The 21,476-nt window shown below is 51.8% G+C and overlaps 1 protein-coding gene and 1 long non-coding RNA gene across 2 annotated transcripts; both read right to left on the reverse strand.

Annotated features, from left to right (window-relative positions):
* Positions 1-1,673: 1,673 nt before the first annotated feature.
* ATP5IF1 (ATP synthase inhibitory factor subunit 1) lies at positions 1,674-13,094 on the reverse strand. Its single transcript, XM_078880300.1, has 3 exons — positions 12,943-13,094; positions 6,164-6,258; positions 1,674-2,326 (listed from the first exon to the last, which is right to left on the reverse strand). Exons 1-3 carry the CDS (start codon positions 13,042-13,044, stop codon positions 2,176-2,178), a joined length of 348 nt encoding a protein of 115 aa, XP_078736426.1. The 5' UTR covers positions 13,045-13,094; the 3' UTR covers positions 1,674-2,175.
* LOC144950243 (uncharacterized) lies at positions 9,317-12,935 on the reverse strand. The gene is made up of 3 exons (XR_013640365.1): positions 12,645-12,935; positions 11,852-11,944; positions 9,317-9,507 (listed from the first exon to the last, which is right to left on the reverse strand). It is a non-coding gene; the product is annotated as an uncharacterized LOC144950243 (long non-coding RNA).
* Positions 13,095-21,476: the final 8,382 nt, after the last annotated feature.

The following is a 21,476-nucleotide window of genomic DNA, read 5'->3' on the forward strand; positions in this document are numbered from 1 at the left end:
GATACTTTCCGTGGGTTTAGCGGACCCAGGTCTCTTACCATCCAGGAACGTCCAGATAACGTCGGCCTGCTCTGCTGTTGCTACACGTTGCGGTTTGTGTGCGGAACCAGTACGACGACGCGTGTGCGCGCGTGTAGCGGGGGAGTGGTGGCGCAGCGGTAAGCACACCTGCACTACAAATCTAACGGACCTGGGTTCAATTGCCGGTCACGGTTAACATCAGTGGTGCGCGACGCATCTCAAGTGGTGTAGGGCCTCCTGCGAGGTCGGTTCAGGTTGTTTAAACGAGTACCCGGCGTGGTGTGCACACGTCAACACGCTTGGGAAGACAACGGTGGCCGGCAGTGGTTCTGGCAACATCACCCTCCTGTGTGCCATGCCGGCCTTCACAGGTGCTCGCGAGTAGCACTTTAACCAACAGCCTCTGGGACTCTATGGAGTTTGTCATTTGATATAATTGTGTGGTATAGGCCAGTTAACTTAGTAAACCCATCGCACCTGGGTCTGTCCCGTGACCTCCTGCCGGCGGGCGTTCGACACTTCACGTGGCCTTAACATGCACACAGACTGGCACAAGCGCCGTAGTGACGTCACCCCCACTTATTAGTGAATGGCGGTTGTTCTGTTTGCGTGTGGCGAGACAGTTGGTGAGAGTGGAGCTCCCTGGGCGGTATGTTTATAACCAGCTCCAGTTTGGCAGCTGGGGTCTGAATTAGTCGGGCGGCATTATCTTGTCATCATCTGCGTTAAGCTGTATGGAAGCTACCTGGTCTGTCATTTCATACGAAGCTCCTGGTCTTCTCGGCCAGTTGTCCTCTCTTCTCTATTCTTGTGAAATGTGGAGTCCTTTAAAGGGAACATGTTCCAGTTTGACACATTCAGGCTGGCCTGAATTACAATCCATCCTGGGTTTAACCACATGCCCAAGCAGTTTATATTTGGGGATAAATAGGCACGGGCTGGAGAAGAGATGGGCTGATGCGGTTCAGCAAGATGTGGTGCCAATTGGACTTGCCGATGACTGGAGCCAGTGGTATCAAGATCGGCCTTGATGGAGGAGGCTCGTGAAGGACGCTACTGGGCAGTTGGAGGCAGTCACTCTCCAACAACGGAGGACAGATCGATGCTCACAATAACGAGCGGAGCACTGGGTGGATAAAACGCAACAAATTGGTACAGTGGTGAGCACGTGACACCTGCCAGCCATCTCAGTCAACCCATGGCACCTGGGTGTCTCGTGCACCCGACCTGGAACGAGCGCCGTGGTGACGTCACCGGCACTTAGTGGCGAATGTCGCGTAGTGGTATTGGTGGTGTGTGGTTGCTCTTAAGCGTTTGGTATACGTGCGAGTGGTATGTGCGCACAGCCCGTATCCCTTATGTCTGGCAGGGATAAGTGGGATAGTTAAAATTTTAACCCGGACATATCATAGCAACTTTTTAGTCAACATGTAACCGAATAACCATGATAATAATTATTAAAACTATCCTGTATCCAACATTCCTGCCTCGGAACGCGTTCTCTTGCAGCGGCAGAATAAAACCCGTCCTGAAAAAAAACCAATTATTACACATGCCGCATGGTGGTGCTGGTGGTGGTGGTGGTTGTGGTGGTGGAATTCAAGCAACGGAAACACCTGCACACGCACCTCACTCACTCGATGACGCGGCTCCACGTTTGAATTCCATTTATTTGAAATCTGAAAGCCTCCCCAGAGTTTCCATGGCGGTTATCCCCGCGCGCGCTCTGCTCCTTAGCGGAAAGAAATGTAACCACGATCGCCGAGGGAGGGAGCGATGACGGAGGGAGAGAGGCGATGGGAAACAGGTTAGTGGTGGGAAACGAGAGCTGGGTGGAGGAGGAGGGAGGATGAGGAGAGGGGAAGAACGGCCATCGCAAATGTGACTCGAGGACTAACTCGTGGCACGACAGTCCCGCTCACAGCCAGACGAGCCAGGGCTGGTCGGGGCTGCCCGTGAGTGGGTGCCGTGGAGCTCGGGGTGCGTTACACGGCCAGAGCACAACGAGCAACGGGGAGCTGGAAGTAAAAGGACCCAAGATCAGGGAATCTCGCGATCGGGCAGACCTGCTCTCCAAGGGGTATCTGGGAACTCAGCTGGTAACCATAGCGATGGCGGTGCCCCCCTCCCGCCCCCTGCCACCGAACGTCTCCCTTAGTCGTCTTCCTGGATCTTGCGCAGACCCTTCACCTTCTCCTTGTGTCTCTCGATCTCCTTCTTCAGACGCTGGATCTCGGCCTCCGAGTGCTTGATCTCCTCCTCGTGGTGGTTGGACAGAGACTTCAGCTGATCCGTGTTCATCTTCCTACACAAGACAAAGATCTCGCTTATAGCCTGAAGATATTTTGGGGCCAGTGCTGTTAGCGAGCAGCACCTATGAAAGCCGGTACAGCACACGAGGGGGTAGGTGGCCAGCACCACGCCCAGCCACCTTTGTCTCCTGAGTGGCGATGTTTACAAACCGCAACAGGTACTCATTTAAGGCCGAGTCGACCTGGTGTTGGCTGGAATCAAATCCACACACTACACAAGACAAAAACCCCCCATTTAGCCTACACACTCACGGGGTCACACGCACGGAGCCAGCAACTTCATATGCAGCTTCCTCCACTCATGCCGAGGCCTCGGTTGATACCATCCACACTCTGTTCAACCACCCCAACATTGCAGGTCACAACACAAAGATCCCCCATATAGCCTTTAGCAGACTGTTGGGGCAAGTGGAACTATGAAGGCCGGCATGGTACACGAGGGGGTGGATCGCCAACACCATGCAAGTCTCCCTAGTGGCGATGTTAACGCATCGCAAACTACATTTAAGGCTGAGTCGACCTAGGGGAAAGCCCCAGGACTGGTTCAGATCATTGTTCCTGCTATTGGTCACGAGCGGGAATCGGGTCGCCAGAACTCGGGTCGCCAGGTTCGAAGCACAATGAGCTAACCGCTGCACCACTGCTCCCCACAACAACACACACGTGGATGCTCTCCCACCCACTCAACTTATCCACCCCATTTCCTTACACTCAAAGACCCTCTTGTAAAGCCTACACATGCTGCTGGGGCAAGTGCAACTATGAAGGCCAGCGTGGTACATGACGGGGTGAGTCGCCAAACACCATGCGTTCGTCTCCCTAGTGGCGATATTGACGCATTGCATCAGGTATTTATGTTAGCGAGCAGTACTTACGAAGGCCAAACATTGCAAACGAGGCGGGGGGGGGGGTAGCAGCATGCCAGGCCGCCTTTGTCTCCCCACAGCTGATGTTTACAGACTGCACTAGCTGCTCACACATGGACAGGTTTTGCTGCAGCAATCACCCAGTTTCCTTCACGCTGCTGGTGACGCAGCTGCTCCCTGGCAAGTTTGGCTGTGAGAATTGTTCTCCAAGTCACCCGGGGAACTGAAGCTGAGACAATCAGGTTGCCCGTCGCTAAACGCTCATACCCAGCGTGGGAATTTAATTCGTTTGGCCGTGTCGGGTGGTGGGAGGGCCTCAACGACACAAATTTGGGTGGGATCATCACTTAGGCCAAAGCCAAAAACATCTGCTGCGCTGGCAGTGGTGCACGATCAACAAAAACTAAACACACGCGTCAATAACACCACCGTGTGGCCGCAAAAGGAATAAACTTCATAAAGTTGGTGACGTTTGTGGCAAAGGCCCTTCTTCATGCCACATGAAACAATCATCTTCACGAACCTGCTTCCATTCCTCCCTTAAAATAACCCCCGTCTGTTCTCCCCTCGCCCAATCCTGCTACTCCTACGCTCTGCCCACCGCCCTTCAGCTACGACCAGGCCGACCCCAAACCCCATCACTACCCCTTTCACTACCCCTACCCTAAACCCAATCACTACCCCTTTCACTACCCCTACCACTATCACTCCCCTAAACCCGATCACTACCCCAACCACTATCACTAGCTTAAACACTTTCTTAACCACTCCCGCCTGTTCTCCTGTCACCATAACTACACCACCACGTTTAATAACAACCCCCACTCTTCATCTCCACCATCAAGTGTACAATTGTATAATTGTTGTAAAGCGCCTCAGAATCGGGCGCTATTTATAAACTCTACAAGATAAGTATCTAGTAAAGAAGTGAGGAAGGGTAATTGCCCAAAACGTCGCCAATTATATAATTGTCCTTTTAATAATAAATAATAATTTACACTTAAAGCGCATTTCACCCAGAGGTCACTAGGCGCTACACAGAGCTAAAAGCAAGTCAGTACCTCACGCAATTCTCAAACCTAATAGAAGCACGCAGGCTTACGATTTAACCACGGATACGAATACCCCCGCCCCACACTCCCAAAACACACAGCAAAATTAACAAGGAGAAAAAGTCTGTGAGAAAAAAATGTTTTAAGGCGGGGATTTAAATAAACCGAGGGACTCGGCAGATCTAATATCGGACAGGGAGTGGAGAATTCCACAGCTTGGGGGCCACACGGGAGAAAGCCCCGGGGGGGGTCACCCATCGAGTGGAGGTGCGCCCTCGGCACGCACAATAGCCCACACTCAAGGCGAGCGCGAGAGGCCTGCACCAGGAGGGTGGTGGGAGTCTGCGCGGTGGTGAATGCTGCCCCCAACGGGTGGCTCAGCGACAAGAGGGAGTCGTTCCGGCCAGGTGAGTCTGGGGGGCGAGCGAGGACACGGCCATTGTGGCCTGGGGGCTTTGGTGGGAGGGCGTTTGAGGTGCAGCGAGCGAGCGAGGAGGTTCAGGTTCACGCCAAGTTGCCGTTGTGTGACCAGGAGGGAACTCAGGAGAGACCAGGGCAGAGTCTCGTTTGCAGGAGAGACCTTGGGTCACGGAAATGACCATGGAACAACAATGTCAAATAAAGTACAGCAAAGAAGCAAATTGTCAATCACACCAAAAACAAGCGTGGGATGAGCGGGGTGGCGTGCGAGTGGGGTGGTGAGTGGGGTGGTGAGTGGGGTGGCGAACGAGCGGGGTGGTGAGTGGGGTGGTGAGTGGGGTGGTGAGAGGGGTGGTGAGTGGGGTGGTGAGAGGGGTGGTGAGATGGGTGGTGAGAGGGGTGGCGAGAGGGGTGGCGAGAGGGGTGGCGAGTGGGGTGGCGAGATGGGTGGTGAGTGGGGTGGCGAGAGGGGTGGCGAGAGGGGTGGCGAGTGGGGTGGCGAGTGGGGTGGTGAGTGGGGTGGTGAGTGGGGTAGAGAACGTGGTGGTGAGTGGGGTGGTGAGAGGGGTGGTGCGTGGGGTGGTGAGTGGGGTGGTGAGAGGGGTGGTGAGTGGGGTGGTGAGTGGGGTGGTGAGAGGGGTGGTGAGTGGGGAGGTGAGTGGAGTGGTGAGAGGGGTGGTGAGAGGGGTGGTGAGCGGGGTGGTGAGTGGGGTAGAGAACGTGGTGGTGAGAGGGGTGGTGAGTGGGGTGGTGAGAGGGGTGGTGAGTGGGGTGGTGAGAGGGGTGGTGAGAGGGGTGGTGAGTGGGGTAGAGAACGTGGTGGTGAGAGGGGTGGTGAGTGGGGTGGTGAGAGGGGTGGTGAGTGGGGTGGTGAGAGGGGTGGTGAGATGGGTGGTGAGAGGGGTGGCGAGAGGGGTGGCGAGAGGGGTGGCGAGTGGGGTGGCGAGATGGGTGGTGAGTGGGGTGGCGAGAGGGGTGGCGAGAGGGGTGGCGAGTGGGGTGGCGAGTGGGGTGGTGAGTGGGGTGGTGAGTGGGGTAGAGAACGTGGTGGTGAGTGGGGTGGTGAGAGGGGTGGTGCGTGGGGTGGTGAGTGGGGTGGTGAGAGGGGTGGTGAGTGGGGTGGTGAGTGGGGTGGTGAGAGGGGTGGTGAGTGGGGAGGTGAGTGGAGTGGTGAGAGGGGTGGTGAGAGGGGTGGTGAGCGGGGTGGTGAGTGGGGTAGAGAACGTGGTGGTGAGAGGGGTGGTGAGTGGGGTGGTGAGAGGGGTGGTGAGTGGGGTGGTGAGAGGGGTGGTGAGAGGGGTGGTGAGTGGGGTAGAGAACGTGGTGGTGAGAGGGGTGGTGAGTGGGGTGGTGAGTGGGGTGGTGAGTGGGGTGGTGAGAGGGGTGGTGAGCGGGGTGGTGAGTGGGGTAGAGAACGTGGTGGTGAGAGGGGTGGTGAGTGGGGTGGTGAGAGGGGTGGTGAGTGGGGTGGTGAGTGGGGTGGTGAGCTCACTTAAAGTAGCGCTCCTCCTCAGCCTTCTCGCGTTTGGCGAAGGCCCCACCGGCCTCGCGCACCGAGCCGGCACGGTCACCGGACTTGCCTCCCGACTGCGGGACAACCCACCACCATCACAACAATAAATATCACCACAACCACCATCGCCGCAACAACAATTACCAATTCCACAACCAACATCACCACCACAACAACCACCACTTTTACCACCATCACCAATTCAAACACCAAAACTACAAAGACTATCACCATAACCACCAACAACCACATCACCACCATCATTACCAATACAACTACCATCAGCAACACCAAGAACACAACCAACACCACAATGGCCACCACCATCATCACTAATACCACAACCACCAACAAGCATTAACAGAAGCAGCTTGTGATTACGATAACACAATTGTTGAGGAATCTGAAGCCATCACATTAATCACAGTAAGCGATCAGCATTGAATATAAAAGGAGTTTCCCGCCCGTTAGTATCTGTGGAATTTGGAATCCGCATAAACACGTGGAGACACAACAATTCTAACCAGGACACACCACGCGACACGCTGCGACACAACTGGGCACAGTTGCTGAGCCTCGGGGCTGGGATGGGCTGGGCTGGGTTGCAGTGACACCACCACCACCAGCAGCAGCAACGCCCCAAGAGTCTCCTGCCCCCACTTTGGCCTTGACATTTCCAAGCGGTGGCAGTTCGCGGTTCGAATCTGGTAGGCCACCCCAGTTATTACTGCAGTGAATATTAAAGTGTGAAAGTACTCCAATGTGCCACTCGCTTCAATCACAGGGAACATTCAAGATCCTGCGACGTCATTGTGTGCTGGCATCACGGTCCAAATTTGTAACATTACTACCGTAAATACCACGATTGGGATCACACACAGCAACTACTGCAGGCTGTGTCTGCGAGACACGGCAGTGCGGTCCGTCGCGATGATCGCTATGCGCACCACAGCGCGAACATCAAACCTAATCAATTATTAATTATTATCTGCAGGCCAGTGCTGCGTCACCTTGCTCCGCACATTGACAGCTGCCACCAGGTGGGGAAATCCCCTAGGCTAAAAGAAGATCAACTACAGCTGGGCAGTAGAATGGCTCAAATGAGACTCATGGCGAATTGAGATCCTGGGGCATGTAAACAGGCGCCTAACTCCACACACAAACCCTTCGCGTATCATCATTACCATCACAATTACTAACTAGCAAGTGATAGTAGCAGTGGTGATGGAGGGATGATGGTGGTAAAGATTTAGATGTGTTTGGCGCTTGCTTCAATTCCACAGCATCTCAAAGCGCCTTACGCCTAGACACCCATGTCACTGGCTCAGCTGGAGTTGATCTTTTTTTAGCTTCGGGGGAGACTCACCCTTGATGGCAACTGTCCCCCTGTAATGGCAACACTGGTCCTGCGAGTACATTTAGTGCATCTCCATGTGGTATCCGCGCTATTATACTTATACCATAGGGCAAGGAGACCATCACTAAAGGAAGGTGCTGCGGTCTTCCACAGACAGAGTGCAGCAGTTTCACATCAGGGCGCACGCGATGCTGCTGCGGCTCAATCCTAACCGGATCGTTAGTGGTGCAATCATATTTTGGCACATTTGGATCATGACGCCGTCACACGTGACGCCTAACTCGTTTCTGAAGACGTCACTGCATCTTTTACGTCCACTGTGTGGCAGACGGCGAGTATTCTACCGTTAATGTGCAGCAGCGCAGCGGCATTAACCAGGGCGGCAATCCGAATTTGAGCCGCCAAACTCTGCAACATCAAGCAGCGATGGCGCACCAGGTACTCATTTGAGACTGAGTCGACCGAGGGGAGGCCCAGGACCGATTCAGATAATCGTCACTAGTGGTGGCCGTGAGCCGGAATCGAACTCGGGTCGCCGGGTTCGTAGCGCAGCGTAGCGCTAACCGCTGCACCACCGCTCCCCATCACACATCACTCACGAAATAAGGCAAAGACCTCCCCGTGTAGCCTTAACAGACTGTTGGGGCAAGTGCTGTTAGCGAGCACCTATGAAGGCCGGCACGGCACACGAGGGGGTGGGTGGCCAACACCACGGCAGGCCGCCTGTCCCCCTAGTGGCGATGTTCACACACTGGCACCAGGTACTCATTTGAGCCCGAGTCGACGTAGGGGAGGCCCAGATCGGGTTCAGTAAATCGTCACTGTTGTTGGCCGTGAGTGGAAATCGAAATCGAGTCGCCAGGTTCGTATCGCAGCGCGCTAACCTCTACACTCCCACTCCCCTACGCACAAACACCCCTCTCTAACACACTCTCTCTGGCACACCACACACATACATCACTCACACACTCCACACACATACATCACTCACACACCACACACACATCACTAACACGCTCACACACACATCACTCACACTACTCACACCACTCCACACACACCACACTCACACACCACACATCACTCACACACACCACTCACACATATCACTAACACGCTCACACACACACACCACACATCACTCACACACACTACACATCTTATTCATATTCTTAGGTTTTTTCCGGTAAAGTCACGTAGGTAAAACATCAAAATTAATAAAAATAAAATAAAGATCACGACGTTTCGGAGGCAACACAAGTCTCCGTCATCAGGTGGGACCGTCACAGCCAGATTAGCTGCATCAAGTGAGGCAATGATTCAAGATGTAATCCCTTATAAGCAAGTTGAAGGGGGGAGGAGAGGGGGGGGGGAGCTCATCAGAATGTGGTAGCCAATGAATGGAACGTATCGGGAGGGAGGGGGGCGGGGCCAAAAAAGTGGGCGACGGCGTGGAAGCGATTGTGCGCAAGCGACAAACTGCTGCACACGCCAACGCATTGGACAGAGAGGGGGGGGAGGGGGAGGCCTGATACACATGATAGAAAAGAACGGAAATGCCCATGTTTATACCAATGCTGGCTGAACAATGAAGAGATTACTGTTAAACACTGGGGATGTTAACACTTGGTAAAGTAAAGTAAGATAGTGCCTGTCAGATAAGATGGTCCAAAAAAGTGTAATTAAGTCTTTTTTGCGTGGTTGATAACATCTTTCCAATGATTACTAAGTTTGTACCCATCATCACGGTTGAAATTATGTCTGTGTTTGTATATTTGTATGGCTTCGTGTACAAACCTTTGATGGTAGCCAGGAGGTTTGCAGAGAACCTTGGTCTCGGAAAAGTTAATTTCATGAGAGCCCACCGAGTTGTAGCAATGATCGGCAACGGCCGAAGAATCAGTTCTGCCGTGTTTCAGATCTGACTTGTGCCCGCGGACACGATCAGCAACATGACGTTTCGTTTCTCCAATGTAGCAATCACCACAAATGCAACTCAATTTGTAGACTCCAGGATACTGTAAGTCAGGAACGACATCCTTCACAGATGGAATCAGATCACGGATTTTATGCACTGTACTGAATCGGACTTGGATCTTATGTTTGTTTAGAATTTTGGAGATCTTTTTGGTCACGCCTGCTATGTATGGTAACATGATAGTTTTGGTCGGAGTTTCATGTGGCTGTTTCTGTGTGGTGGGAGAGACAGCTTGGCGGATAGTACGGTCAGAGTATCCGTTCATCCTGAGGGCCCGATGTACATGTCTCAATTCACTGGTCAGGTGGTGTTGGTCAGAAATGCCATGGGCTCTGTGGTATAGCGTTTTGATGAGAGAATTCTTTTGAGATGGGTGGTGGTGGGAATCCGGTTTCAAGTAGGAATCTGTGTGGGTGGCTTTCCTGTAGACAGAATGTCCCAAGGATCCGTCAGGCCTCCTCTCAAACAGAATATCCAAGAATGGTAGTTTACCGTCTTTCTCCACTTCCATGGTGAATCTGATGGATGGGTGTCTAGAATTGATGTGGTCCAAGAAGTGGTTCAGTGCTGGGAGGCCATGTGGCCAGATGACGAAAGTGTCATCCACATACCTCTTCCACAAGGAAGGACGTAGGGTGGATGTCTGGATGGCGTCTGATTCAAACTTTTCCATGAACATGTTGGCTATAACTGGTGACAAGGGGGAGCCCATAGGGGTACCCTCATTCTGTTTGTAGAAGGTGCCATTCCAGGTAAAATAGGTGTTGGTGAGGCAATGCCTAACCAGCGCAGGTACATCAGAATTCAATCCATGTTGGACTAAGTCCTCAATTATTGTTAGGGTGTCCGGTACTGGGACTTTGGTAAACAAAGATACTACATCAAAGCTGACGAGGATGTCATCAGGAGATAGTACCATGTCCTTAACCATAGAGACTAATTGGGTTGAGTTGAGTACTGCCGAAGAGGTCTTGCCTGTGAAGGGGAGCAGAGTATCTACACATCACTCACACATATCACTAACACGCTCACACACACATGCTCACACACACACCACTAACACGCTCACACAATGCTCACACACACCACACACACATTACTCACACCACACACACATCATTCACAAACCACACATCACTCACACATCACTAACACGCTCACACACACCACGCACACACATCACTCACACATCACTAACACGCTCACACACACCACACTCACACCACGCACACACATCACTCACACATCACTAACACGCTCACACACACCACACTCTCATCACGCACACACATTACTCACACATCACTAACACGCTCACACACACCACTCACACCACGCACACACATCACTAACACGCTCACACACACCACACTCACACCACGCACACACATCACTAACACGCTCACACACACCACACTCACACCACGCACACACATCACTCACACGCTCACACACACCACACTCACACCACGCACACACATCACTCACACGCTCACACACACCACACTCACACCACGCACACACATCACTCACACGCTCACACACACCACACTCACACCACGCACACACATCACTCACACGCTCACACACACCACACTCACACCACGCACACACATCACTCACACGCTCACACACACCACACTCACACCACGCACACACATCACTCACACGCTCACACACACCACACTCACACCACGCACACACATCACTCACACGCTCACACACACCACACTCACACCACGCACACACATCACTCACACGCTCACACACACCACACTCACACCACGCACACACATCACTCACACGCTCACACACACCACACTCACACCACGCACACACATCACTCACACGCTCACACACACCACACTCACACCACGCACACACATCACTCACACGCTCACACACACCACACTCACACCACGCACACACATCACTCACACGCTCACACACACCACGCACACACATCACTCACACTCACACCACGCACACACATCACTCACACCACGCACACACATCACTCACACGCTCACACACACCACACTCACACCACGCACACACATCACTCACACGCTCACACACACCACACTCACACCACGCACACACATCACTCACACGCTCACACACACCACACTCACACCACGCACACACATCACTCACACGCTCACACACACCACGCACACACATCACTCACACTCACACCACGCACACACATCACTCACACGCTCACACACACCACACTCACACCACGCACACACATCACTCACACGCTCACACACACCACGCACACACATCACTCACACTCACACCACGCACACACATCACTCACACCTACCGCTGGCCGTCAGCAGGGGGCGAATCTGCGGATTGGTTGTTGGTGAAATCCCCGCGACCCAGCCTGACCCAGCCCATGCCTTGATAATTCCACCTAATAGTGTAGTGGACGTGTGGTGCGTGATGTGATGATCGTGGTGGTGGTCACGGGTAATAATGATACTATTTATAGTATAACCATCCCCGCCCTCCCATCACAATGACCATGCTCAGCTGTTGCTGTGGCGACACGCACTGTCCTGGTCAATGACTGCGAGTGAATAGATCACGCGTCGTCATACATCGGGGCCTTCGGCCCATTGTGGCGGTCCAACGTTGAAAAAGAGCAAAAATTAACACCGCAAAATGTTCTACTCGATTTGAATCAATACGGCAGTCACCCACCCCCTTACTGCTAAAGCTTGGCACAGGACCCTGCTGAGTTTCGACAGTCGGCGTAAACAATCGGAATAACAATAACGATAAGCAACCCTTACCGTCGTGATCGTATAAATACCACCGCCAAAACCTCCAGCACCAGCACCCATAAAGTGGCTACCGTGAATGTTTGTGATGGCGTCGATGATGATGGCAATGATAATCATTGATGAAAGTGATGTTCATGTTGAACCCGAGGTTATCGGACGCTCAATAAAAAGTTAATATTGTTTGCCGATGATGTTAATAATCGTGATGTTACCGCTGAGGTGAAGGCATAAATGCCACACCGATAACATCGTTAGCAATGGCGATGTAGCCGATATGAACGTTGCTCATTCAGTCCCGATGATCGTCAATGATGTTCGAAGTTTTACCCCGGTCACCCACGGCGAATGGGGCGAATGGCGCCTCCGACTTCACGACACCTCTGACGACGTTTACAACGCGGCCGCTATTGCCGACGGCATCGCCGCCCACGGTTGTAACGAGGAGCCCACGACGACGACAACGACGAGCAAGTGAATGGCGAGCTCCACAGCCTCGCTTGGCGAGCCACCGCCGAGGTGAATGACCACGCTGCCGTCAAGGACGTTGCCAATGACGCAGCTGCTACTGCCGCTGCTGCAGCTGCCGAACGCTGCCCGCGACGAGACACCGCCGCCTGTCGCCTACCTCGCCGCTCATGGCTCTGCTGCTGCTGCTGCAGAGCACCGCACGGACTCCCCGCGTCGCGCTCCGCCACACGGCTCCGCTCATCACAACCGCAGCCGCCATGCTCGATAGCTCCTCTGTCTCTCTCGCTCTTCCGCGGCCCCCACCCCAACGCGGGCACGCGGCGCAGCGCGCAGCCCCATTGGCTAAAGCCGCGCGCGTGGGGTCTGGCGGCGCCTCGCGATTGGTCACACACCGCTCCCCCCCCCCCATCACCACCCCCTCCCCAACGACAACCTCGTCTCGACCAATCGTGGACGCGCGCCGTCTCGTGCGCGGCAAGGTCGCGCGCGGCCTCGCCGGACGTGACGTCATACCCGGCCGCCATCTTTGTGAAGGTTGAAGAGGTACCAAAGCAGCGCCGCCATCTTAGTAAGGTATTGATCTGAGAGGGGTTTTTTGTTTGTTGGGGTGAGACCTCGTCAATATAAATGAGTCGTTAAAACCGCCACCACCTGACACAGCCAATTAGTGAGCTTTGTTTAACATCGGTCGCGAAAGCCTACTTGGGATTTTTCGATTTAAATCTCCGGTTGTAGCCAACATCTTCATGGAGAAATTTGAGACGGACGCCATCCAGACTGCCACTCTACGCCCGACCTTATGGACACATGGCCGGCCTGCTCTAGACCAATTTCTCGACCACATCAATTCCATACACCCAGCCATCAGATTCACCATGGAAGTCGAAAATGATGGCAAGCTACCCTTTTTGGATGTCCTAATCAAAAGGAGACCTAATGGTTCAATGAGCCACTCTGTCTACAGGAAAGCCACCCACACGGATGCTTATCTAAAACCGGATTCCCACCACCATCCATCCCAGAAGAATTCCCTCATCAAGACTCTATATCATAGAGCCCAATGCATCTCCGACCAGGAACACATTTCCAGTGAACTCAAACACGTACGCCAAGCTCTTAAGGCTAATGGTTACTCCGACTACACAATCCGCAAAGCCATCACTCCAACCATCAAGAAGGATCCTGTTGAGGAGCCTTTCAAGACCATCACCTTACCCTACATTGCTGGGGTCACAAAAAAGATCTCCAAAATCCTGATTAAACACAAGATCCAGGTCCGATTCAACACAGTACATAAAATCCGCGATCTGGTACCGTCTGTAAAATATGTGGTTCCAGACATACAGTACCCTGGTGTCTACAAACTAAGTTGCCTCTGTGGTAGCAGTTACATTGGGGAAACCAAACGACATGTCTCGGACCGCATCCGGGAACATAAAGCTGACCTGAAACACGGTAGGACAAACACCTCAGCCGTGGCAGATCACTGTTACAATTCAGTGGGCTCACATGACATTGACTTCTCCAAGACAGAGGTTCTCTGCAAGCCATCTGGCTATCATGAGAGATTCGTTCATGAGGCGATCCACATATACAAACACAGAGACAATTTTAACCGAGAAGATGGATTCTGGCTTAGCAATCACTGGAAGGACGTAATAAACCATTTCGATACACATTAGGGTGGGTAGAATAATACATAGTGTTATATTAAAATGTATAAGGTATAGGGTGGTTTATAGCAATACAGTATGTAATTTAATGTTGGGTTTGTCTATGGCAGTATATAGTACGGTATAGACGCGTGTGATGTAAGAGAATAAAGTTTAGATGGAAGCATATTATATAATTTTTTACAACGTAGAATTTTTTTATGTATTACTTACTGTTAGTAACTCAGCTTATTGCAGAGTATAGTAAGTACACTGATGATGCTATGTAGTTTATACTTTAGTTTGTTATGCAGTTTTTACTTTAGTTTTTTACGTGGTTGTTTAGTAACTGCAGCTACATACTATTAACATTCCTTTCCTTTGTTAATGCTACCCCCCTCCCCCCCCCCCTTTGATGCTGATAATCCTGCATAATGCACGGGCATAGTATTGATTTGGAACCCCCCCCGCCCACCTCCTACGCATTTTCCATATGCTGAATTCCTCTTGATATGCAAATTATTTTGTCTAGGCGCTCTTCTTCCCACCTCCCCCCCCCCTCTAACCCAGCTTAAATATACGCTCCAAGCTTGGTGGTGTTTCATTCTTCGCCTGAGGACGGCTACTTGCGTTGTGGCCGAAACGTCGTGAGAATTGTTTTATTATGTTTTATTTTTATTATTTTATTACTTCCCTTCTACGTGACTTTACCGAAAGAACCAAGAAGATGAACCTACTTGGGATGTCCAGATGATGTCCCAAAAACAACCAATCGTCGCCGTTCGCCACTCACCGGCGTTGACGTCACAACGGCACCTGTGCCGGGCCACGTGCAACTTTGAGGCCACGTGCTAAGTGTCGAAGGCTCGCTGCTGGCAAGAGCCCACGGCACAGACCCAGGGTGCCATAGGTCGACTGACCGAGACGACTGGCAGATGCACCAACTGTGCTCCCCACTGTGCGTTCCGCTCGTTGTTGTGAGCGTCGCTCTGACCCCCCGTTGTTGTTGGAGGGCGGCTGCCTCCAAAAGACCAGCAGGGTCCTTCACGAGCCTCCTTCATAAAGGCCGATCTTGGAAGCAGTCTTCGGAAAGTCCACTCCGCTCCACATCCTCCAGTACCGCATCAGCCCATCTCTTCCCTAGCCCATGCCATTCACGAACTCACTCACCCAGCAGTCCATCTCTTCTCCAGCCCATGCCGCGCCCGTTTAGCCCCCTTTTATCCGGCCAAACAGAAACTGATTGGGTATACGGTGGTTAGGCATGCGGGCTACATGACCCAGCTGACACATAAAGGCAAAGATTCCCTCGTATAGCCTTAACAGACTGTTGGGGCAAGTGTTGTTAGCGAGCACCTATTAAGGCCGGTACAATACGCATGGGGGTGGGTGGCCAGCACCACGTCTGACCGCCTTTGTCTCCCCAGTGGCGATGTTAACACCGCACCAGATACTCTTTTCAGGCTGAGTCGACCTCGGGGAGACCCAGGACCGGTTCAGATAATCGTCACTGGTGTTGGCCGTGAGCGAGAATCGAACTCGTGTCGCCGGGCTCGTAGCGTGGTACGCTACCCGCTACACTACTGCTCCCCACTGCACACATACGAGCAACGGGGAGGCAGGAGCAGCCACACGCTGGTGAGAAGCCAGAGCCAACCCCCCCCCCCACCCCAAGCTCTGCAGTCCTCTATAGATGAAGTTGTTATCGGCCAATCAATGAGAGTGTATACGTGGGAGGAAATCGGGGCACTCAGAGAAAACCCACGCGTGCGAAGGGGCAACACTCGATCCCGCACAGATGGTAGAACAGGTCGTGTCCAAATTTGTGCTGTCCCAACTTCTGGCGATCCCAGGGTACAAGTTCTTTCTCGACGCCCACCCACGGGAAGAACAAATGAAGTTTAGTTTAACACGTAAGCTTTCGCGACCAATATTATTCATAATACATTATTTTTTGGGTTAGATAAATGTGTTGTAACCCTCCATCACCCGACACGGCCAGTAAGGTTTGTCACGTAAATAAAACGTGCCGATTAGTTACGACTTCAGCCCACCGGTGTGTTGGAGAGCACATCCACAACATTTGCAATTTGAGTACGACGTTTCAAGTTTCAAGTTTATGTATTAGGCATAGCCCTGTAAGCCATTCGGCTCTTGAATCGGGTGCAACTGCAACAAAAAAAGAACATGAACAAGAAAACATCTTAAAGTGACTATGTGCAAACAGAAAATCCAAGAAAAGACAGCTAAATATTGCAGAAAAAGCACCGTACACCAACACTGTGTGCAAAAATCCCAGTGGGATGCAAGTCAAACAACAACAACCACAAGATAACTTAGATTAAGGCTATCGGTCTAGCTCTGTACTACAACAAACAAACATGGCCAAACCAAAAAACTTTTTGAAAATCACCAAAATAAAGCCATAAAAGCAATGAAACAGTGATCATAGGAACTGTCGCTGGTAATTACGTTCAGATGGGGTTTAGTCCACATGCCGCTGTAGCGCCTTCTCCGCGCGAGCCAGGGTACGGCTCCCCCCAGCCCCTCGACGCCCACGCACGGGAATGGAGTTGCACGCCATCCGCGCGTGGTCCACCAACCCTTCGCGGCAGCGTCCACAGCGCCGGGTGCCAGGCCGGCCCCAGCGCATTGCAGCCACCAGCGCCTCCCGGCTCCAGCAGAGGGCAGCCCGTCCCTTCCGTTCACTGGACTCTAGCGTTGTTGTTGTTCAACAAGAACCGGTAACCGGTTTCCATAAGAGTTTTTTTTCGGGGGGGGGGGGGGGAGTTAGATCGCGTAAATAGAAATGTTTCTAGATTTGAAGCTTTCGTGACTGCAAGGATTCATACTCTTAGGTGTTTTCGGTAAAGTCACGTGGGTAGAAAATAAAATAAAAAATTAATAAAAATAATAGTAGAAATAAAATAATAAATCACGACGTTTCGGAGGCAACACAAGTCTCAGTCATCAGGTGGGACCGTCACAGCCAGATTTACTGTGTCAAGGTAAATTTAGCTGTGACGGTCCCACCTGATGACGGAGACTTGTGTTGCCTCCGAAACGTCGTGATTTATTATTTTATTTCTATTATTACTTTTATAAATTTTTTCTTTTATTTTTTACCTACGTGACTTTACCGAAAAAACCTAAGAGTAGAAATGTTTCGTTAAACATGCCACCACCACCACTCGACACAGCCAATTAGTAAGGGTTGTCACGGAAACAAAACGTGTCAATTAGTGACTGGAGAGTAAAAACATTTTGACAATTCGACGTTTCACCGGTAATTACGACCAGCCTCATCAGGCGGCAGCCAGAATTGTGGAGAAATCCTCCTTTTCCGTCTTAATCAGAGGCGGTAAATGCGATGTCACCACCTGTGAGCCAATCAGGTGGTCGCGAAAGATTTGCGAACCGGTTACCAGTTTCGACGAGTCCAGAACCGGTAACCGTTTGCAGTGGAATGTTTTCTAAATGAGGGGCGGCCCGTCCATAGAGGCGAAGGAAGCGGTCGCCTCGGGCGCCAAGTTAAGTGGGGCGCCAAACTCGAGGGGAAAATTACAAATGAAAATACAAATAAAATAACGAAGTCGTCATTATTTCAATTCAATCTTGATTTGAAGCTTTCGTGACTGCAGGAATCCATTCTCTTTGGTTCTTTCGGTAAAGTCACGTGGGTAGAATAAGTAATAGCTCACGACGTTTCGATCGCCACACAAGCAAGCGTCTTCAGGTGTGAGAAGACGATTGCTTGTGTGGCGATCGAAACGTCGTGAGCTATTGTTTTTTCTACCCACGTGACTTTACCGAAAGAACCAAAGAGCATTATTTCAATTCCCGTGCGCGGACAGAGGGAATGTAAATTATAGTTAAGTTCTCGACATTGCTGAGAATGTATTGGTTGGACAGACGGACAAACCGAATAATTACGACTCCGTTTAAAAAAAAAAATCCGCTTACAAAAACATTAAAACGGAAAATTGGGGAAAACATGTTTTCCAGTTTACCAAAAGTCTCATCCCAGATATCCCCTTGGGGGTTGAGGGCGCCGATTGCACGGCTCGCCTAGGGGGCGCCTGTTGCTGGCAGCTCGTCTAGGGCCGCCCCTGGTTGTAACGAACGCGTCCATTGCCGCTTGCGGACAAACCGCACGGCGGCACGAGTCAACGCTCAAGCTGCGAGCGTTGCAACAATCGCGTCCTTTGAACGCGCGCCACCGCTGGCCGCCACGAGAGCGAATGATGTCCGTGGGATACGATTTGACCTTTTGTTAGAGGCGGCGGCAGTGGCCACACTTGACCCCACCACACGTGAACTGCCGGTCGTAGACTTCACTGCGGTGAACCCACGTCCACTGCTGCTGGCGGGCAGAGGCAGTTGGGGGGAGGAAGGGGGATTTGGGAAACTCGCCCCCGCCCCCACCCCATTGTTTCAAATTAAACTCAAACTAAGAATGTGTGTTTGACCTGGGTAAGGCCCACCGAGCGATGCCGCTCTTTGTCAGAAGCGAGCTGGCTATCACAAATGAGAGCTCATCTTTATATTCTAAGGTTTTCGTTAAAGTCACGTAGGTAAAAAAACTACAATAAATAAAAGTATTTTATTTTTATTTTACTTTTATTAATTTTATTTTTTTACCTACGTGACTTTACCGAAAACCTTAGAATATGAATCCTTGCAGTCACGAAAGCTTCAAATCTAGAATGCGAGCTCATCGTCGTGTGGACATGCACAGCAGCAGCCAGCTGCACTTGGCACGCACGTTCGTTCTACACGTGGAGGCAGAAACCAAACGGATGCCACGCCGCCAGACGGAATCGCAACCGCGTCCGCTGGTCCGTTGCGACACCGCCCGGAGCTCCGCCAGTTTGGTGACGGCTGCTGCTGCGGCGACTCTCATCCAGACAGCCCAACGCTCTCGTGTCTTAAAGCACCCAGATATTTCTAACTGTGCGGTAAAAAAAAACGGTTCTAACCGGTTTCTACCGCTTTTTTTCCACGTGGTTACCGGTAACGTAAGAGATCCGACTTTCAGAACCCGATCACACACCCCCCCCCCCTGCCGCCCGCCTTCTATTTTTCACGGCTCATCATCAGCCACGATCTCTCCACTGCTGGACGAAGGCCTGCCACGAGGCCTGCCACTGCCACCTCCCACGACCCCGAGAACGATGAACCCGCCCAGGTGCTGCTCTCCACGCGAGCTGACTTCATCTGCGGCGTCTCCATCGGTGGGGCTGGGCTAGGCTGGGCTAGGACGCGCTCCCTCCGTTGGCTGCCACTCGCACAAGTCTCGACCCACCGGGGAGCACCGGGCAGCCGTAGCCGTCACGTGACACGCCTCTCTACGGGCGTCGTGTCCGTCTCAAGGCCTCTTAATGCCTCATCGACATCGCTATCATTATCACCATCGCTATAATCATATTCGCCATCGCTAAAATCATCATCGCCATCACTGCCATCATCGCCATCATCATCTCCATCATCACCGCTGTCATCGTTGCTATCATCATCGTCGCCATCGTCGCTATCATCATCGCCATCATCATCATCATCGCCATCATCATCATCGCCACCATCGTCGCCATCATCATCGCCATCAGTATCATCATCGCTATCGTCATCATCGTCATCTTCATCAGTCAATGGAAACGAGGTAATACAAACTAGACAGGCCATTGGCATTGCGAGTTGTATGGTGAGTGTGATGATGGTGAGTTGTGTGGTGAGTGTAATGATGGTGAGTTGTGTGGTGAGTGTGATGATGGTGAGTTGTGTGGTGAGTGTGATGATGGTGAGTTGTGTGGTGAGTGTGATGATGGTGAGTTGTGTGGTGAGTGTGATGATGGTGAGTTGTGTGGTGAGTGTGATGGTGAGTTGTGTGGTGAGTGTGATGATGGTGAGTTGTGTGGTGAGTGTGATGGTGAGTTGTGTGGTGAGTGTGATGATGGTGAGTTGTGTGGTGAGTGTGATGATGATGAGTTGTGTGGTGAGTGTGATGATGGTGAGTTGTGTGGTGAGTGTGATGGTGAGTTGTGTGGTGAGTGTGATGATGGTGAGTTGTGTGGTGAGTGTGATGGTGAGTTGTGTGGTGAGTGTGATGATGGTGAGTTGTGTGGTGAGTGTAATGATGGTGAGTTGTGTAGTGAGTGTGATGATGGTGAGTTGTGTGGTGAGTGTGATGGTGAGTTGTGTGGTGAGTGTGATGATGGTGAGTTGTGTGGTGAGTGTGATGATGGTGAGTTGTGTGGTGAGTGTGATGATGGTGAGTTGTGTGGTGAGTGTGATGATGGTGAGATGTGTGGTGAGTGTGGTGATGGTGAGTTTTGTGGTGAGTGTGGTGATGGTGAGTTGTGTGGTGAGTGTAATGATGGTGAGTTGTGTGGTGAGTGTGGTGATGGTGAGTTATGTGGTGAGTGTGATGATGGTGAGTTGTGTGGTGAGTTGTGTGGTGAGTGTAATGATGGTGAGTTGTGTGGTGAGTGTAATGATGGTGAGTTGTGTGGTGAGTGTGATGATGGTGAGTTGTGTGGTGAGTGTAATGATGGTGAGTTGTGTGGTGAGTGTAATGATGGTGAGTTGTGGTGAGTGTGATGATGGTGAGTTGTGTGGTGAGTGTGGTGAGTTGTGTGGTGAGTGTGATGGTGGTGAGTTGTGTGGTGAGTGTGATGATGGTGAGTTGTGTGGTGAGTTGTGTGATGAGTGTGATGGTGGTGAGTTGTGTGGTGAGTGTGATGATGGTGAGTTGTGTGGTGAGTTGTGTGGTGAGTGTAATGATTGTGAGTTGTGTGGTGAGTGTAATGATGGTGAGTTGCGTGGTGAGTGTGATGGTGAGTTGTGTGGTGAGTTGTGTGGTGAGTGTAATGATGGTGAGTTGTGTGGTGAGTGTGATGGTGAGTTGTGTGGTGAGTTGTGTGGTGAGTGTGATGATGGTGAGTTGCGTGGTGAGTGTGATGATGGTGAGTTGTGTGGTGAGTGTGATGGTGAGTTGTGTGGTGAGTGTGATGGTGAGTTGTGTGGTGAGTGTGATGGTGAG

Source organism: Lampetra fluviatilis, chromosome 57 (assembly GCF_964198595.1).
Source record: "Lampetra fluviatilis chromosome 57, kcLamFluv1.1, whole genome shotgun sequence".
Taxonomy (NCBI): Eukaryota; Metazoa; Chordata; class Hyperoartia; order Petromyzontiformes; family Petromyzontidae; genus Lampetra; species Lampetra fluviatilis.

Excerpts from the sequence above, each read along its gene's own strand:
- ATP5IF1 (XM_078880300.1), bottom strand. The coding sequence starts at position 13,044 with ATGGCGGCTGCGGTTGTGATGAGCGGAGCCGTGTGGCGGAGCGCGACG. Across the intron at positions 6,259-12,942 it reads GCAGAGCCATGAGCGGCGAG|TCGGGAGGCAAGTCCGGTGA; the intron begins GTAGGCGACAGG and ends GTTGTCCCGCAG. Across the intron at positions 2,327-6,163 it reads GAGGAGGAGCGCTACTTTAA|GAAGATGAACACGGATCAGC; the intron begins GTGAGCTCACCA and ends TGTCTTGTGTAG.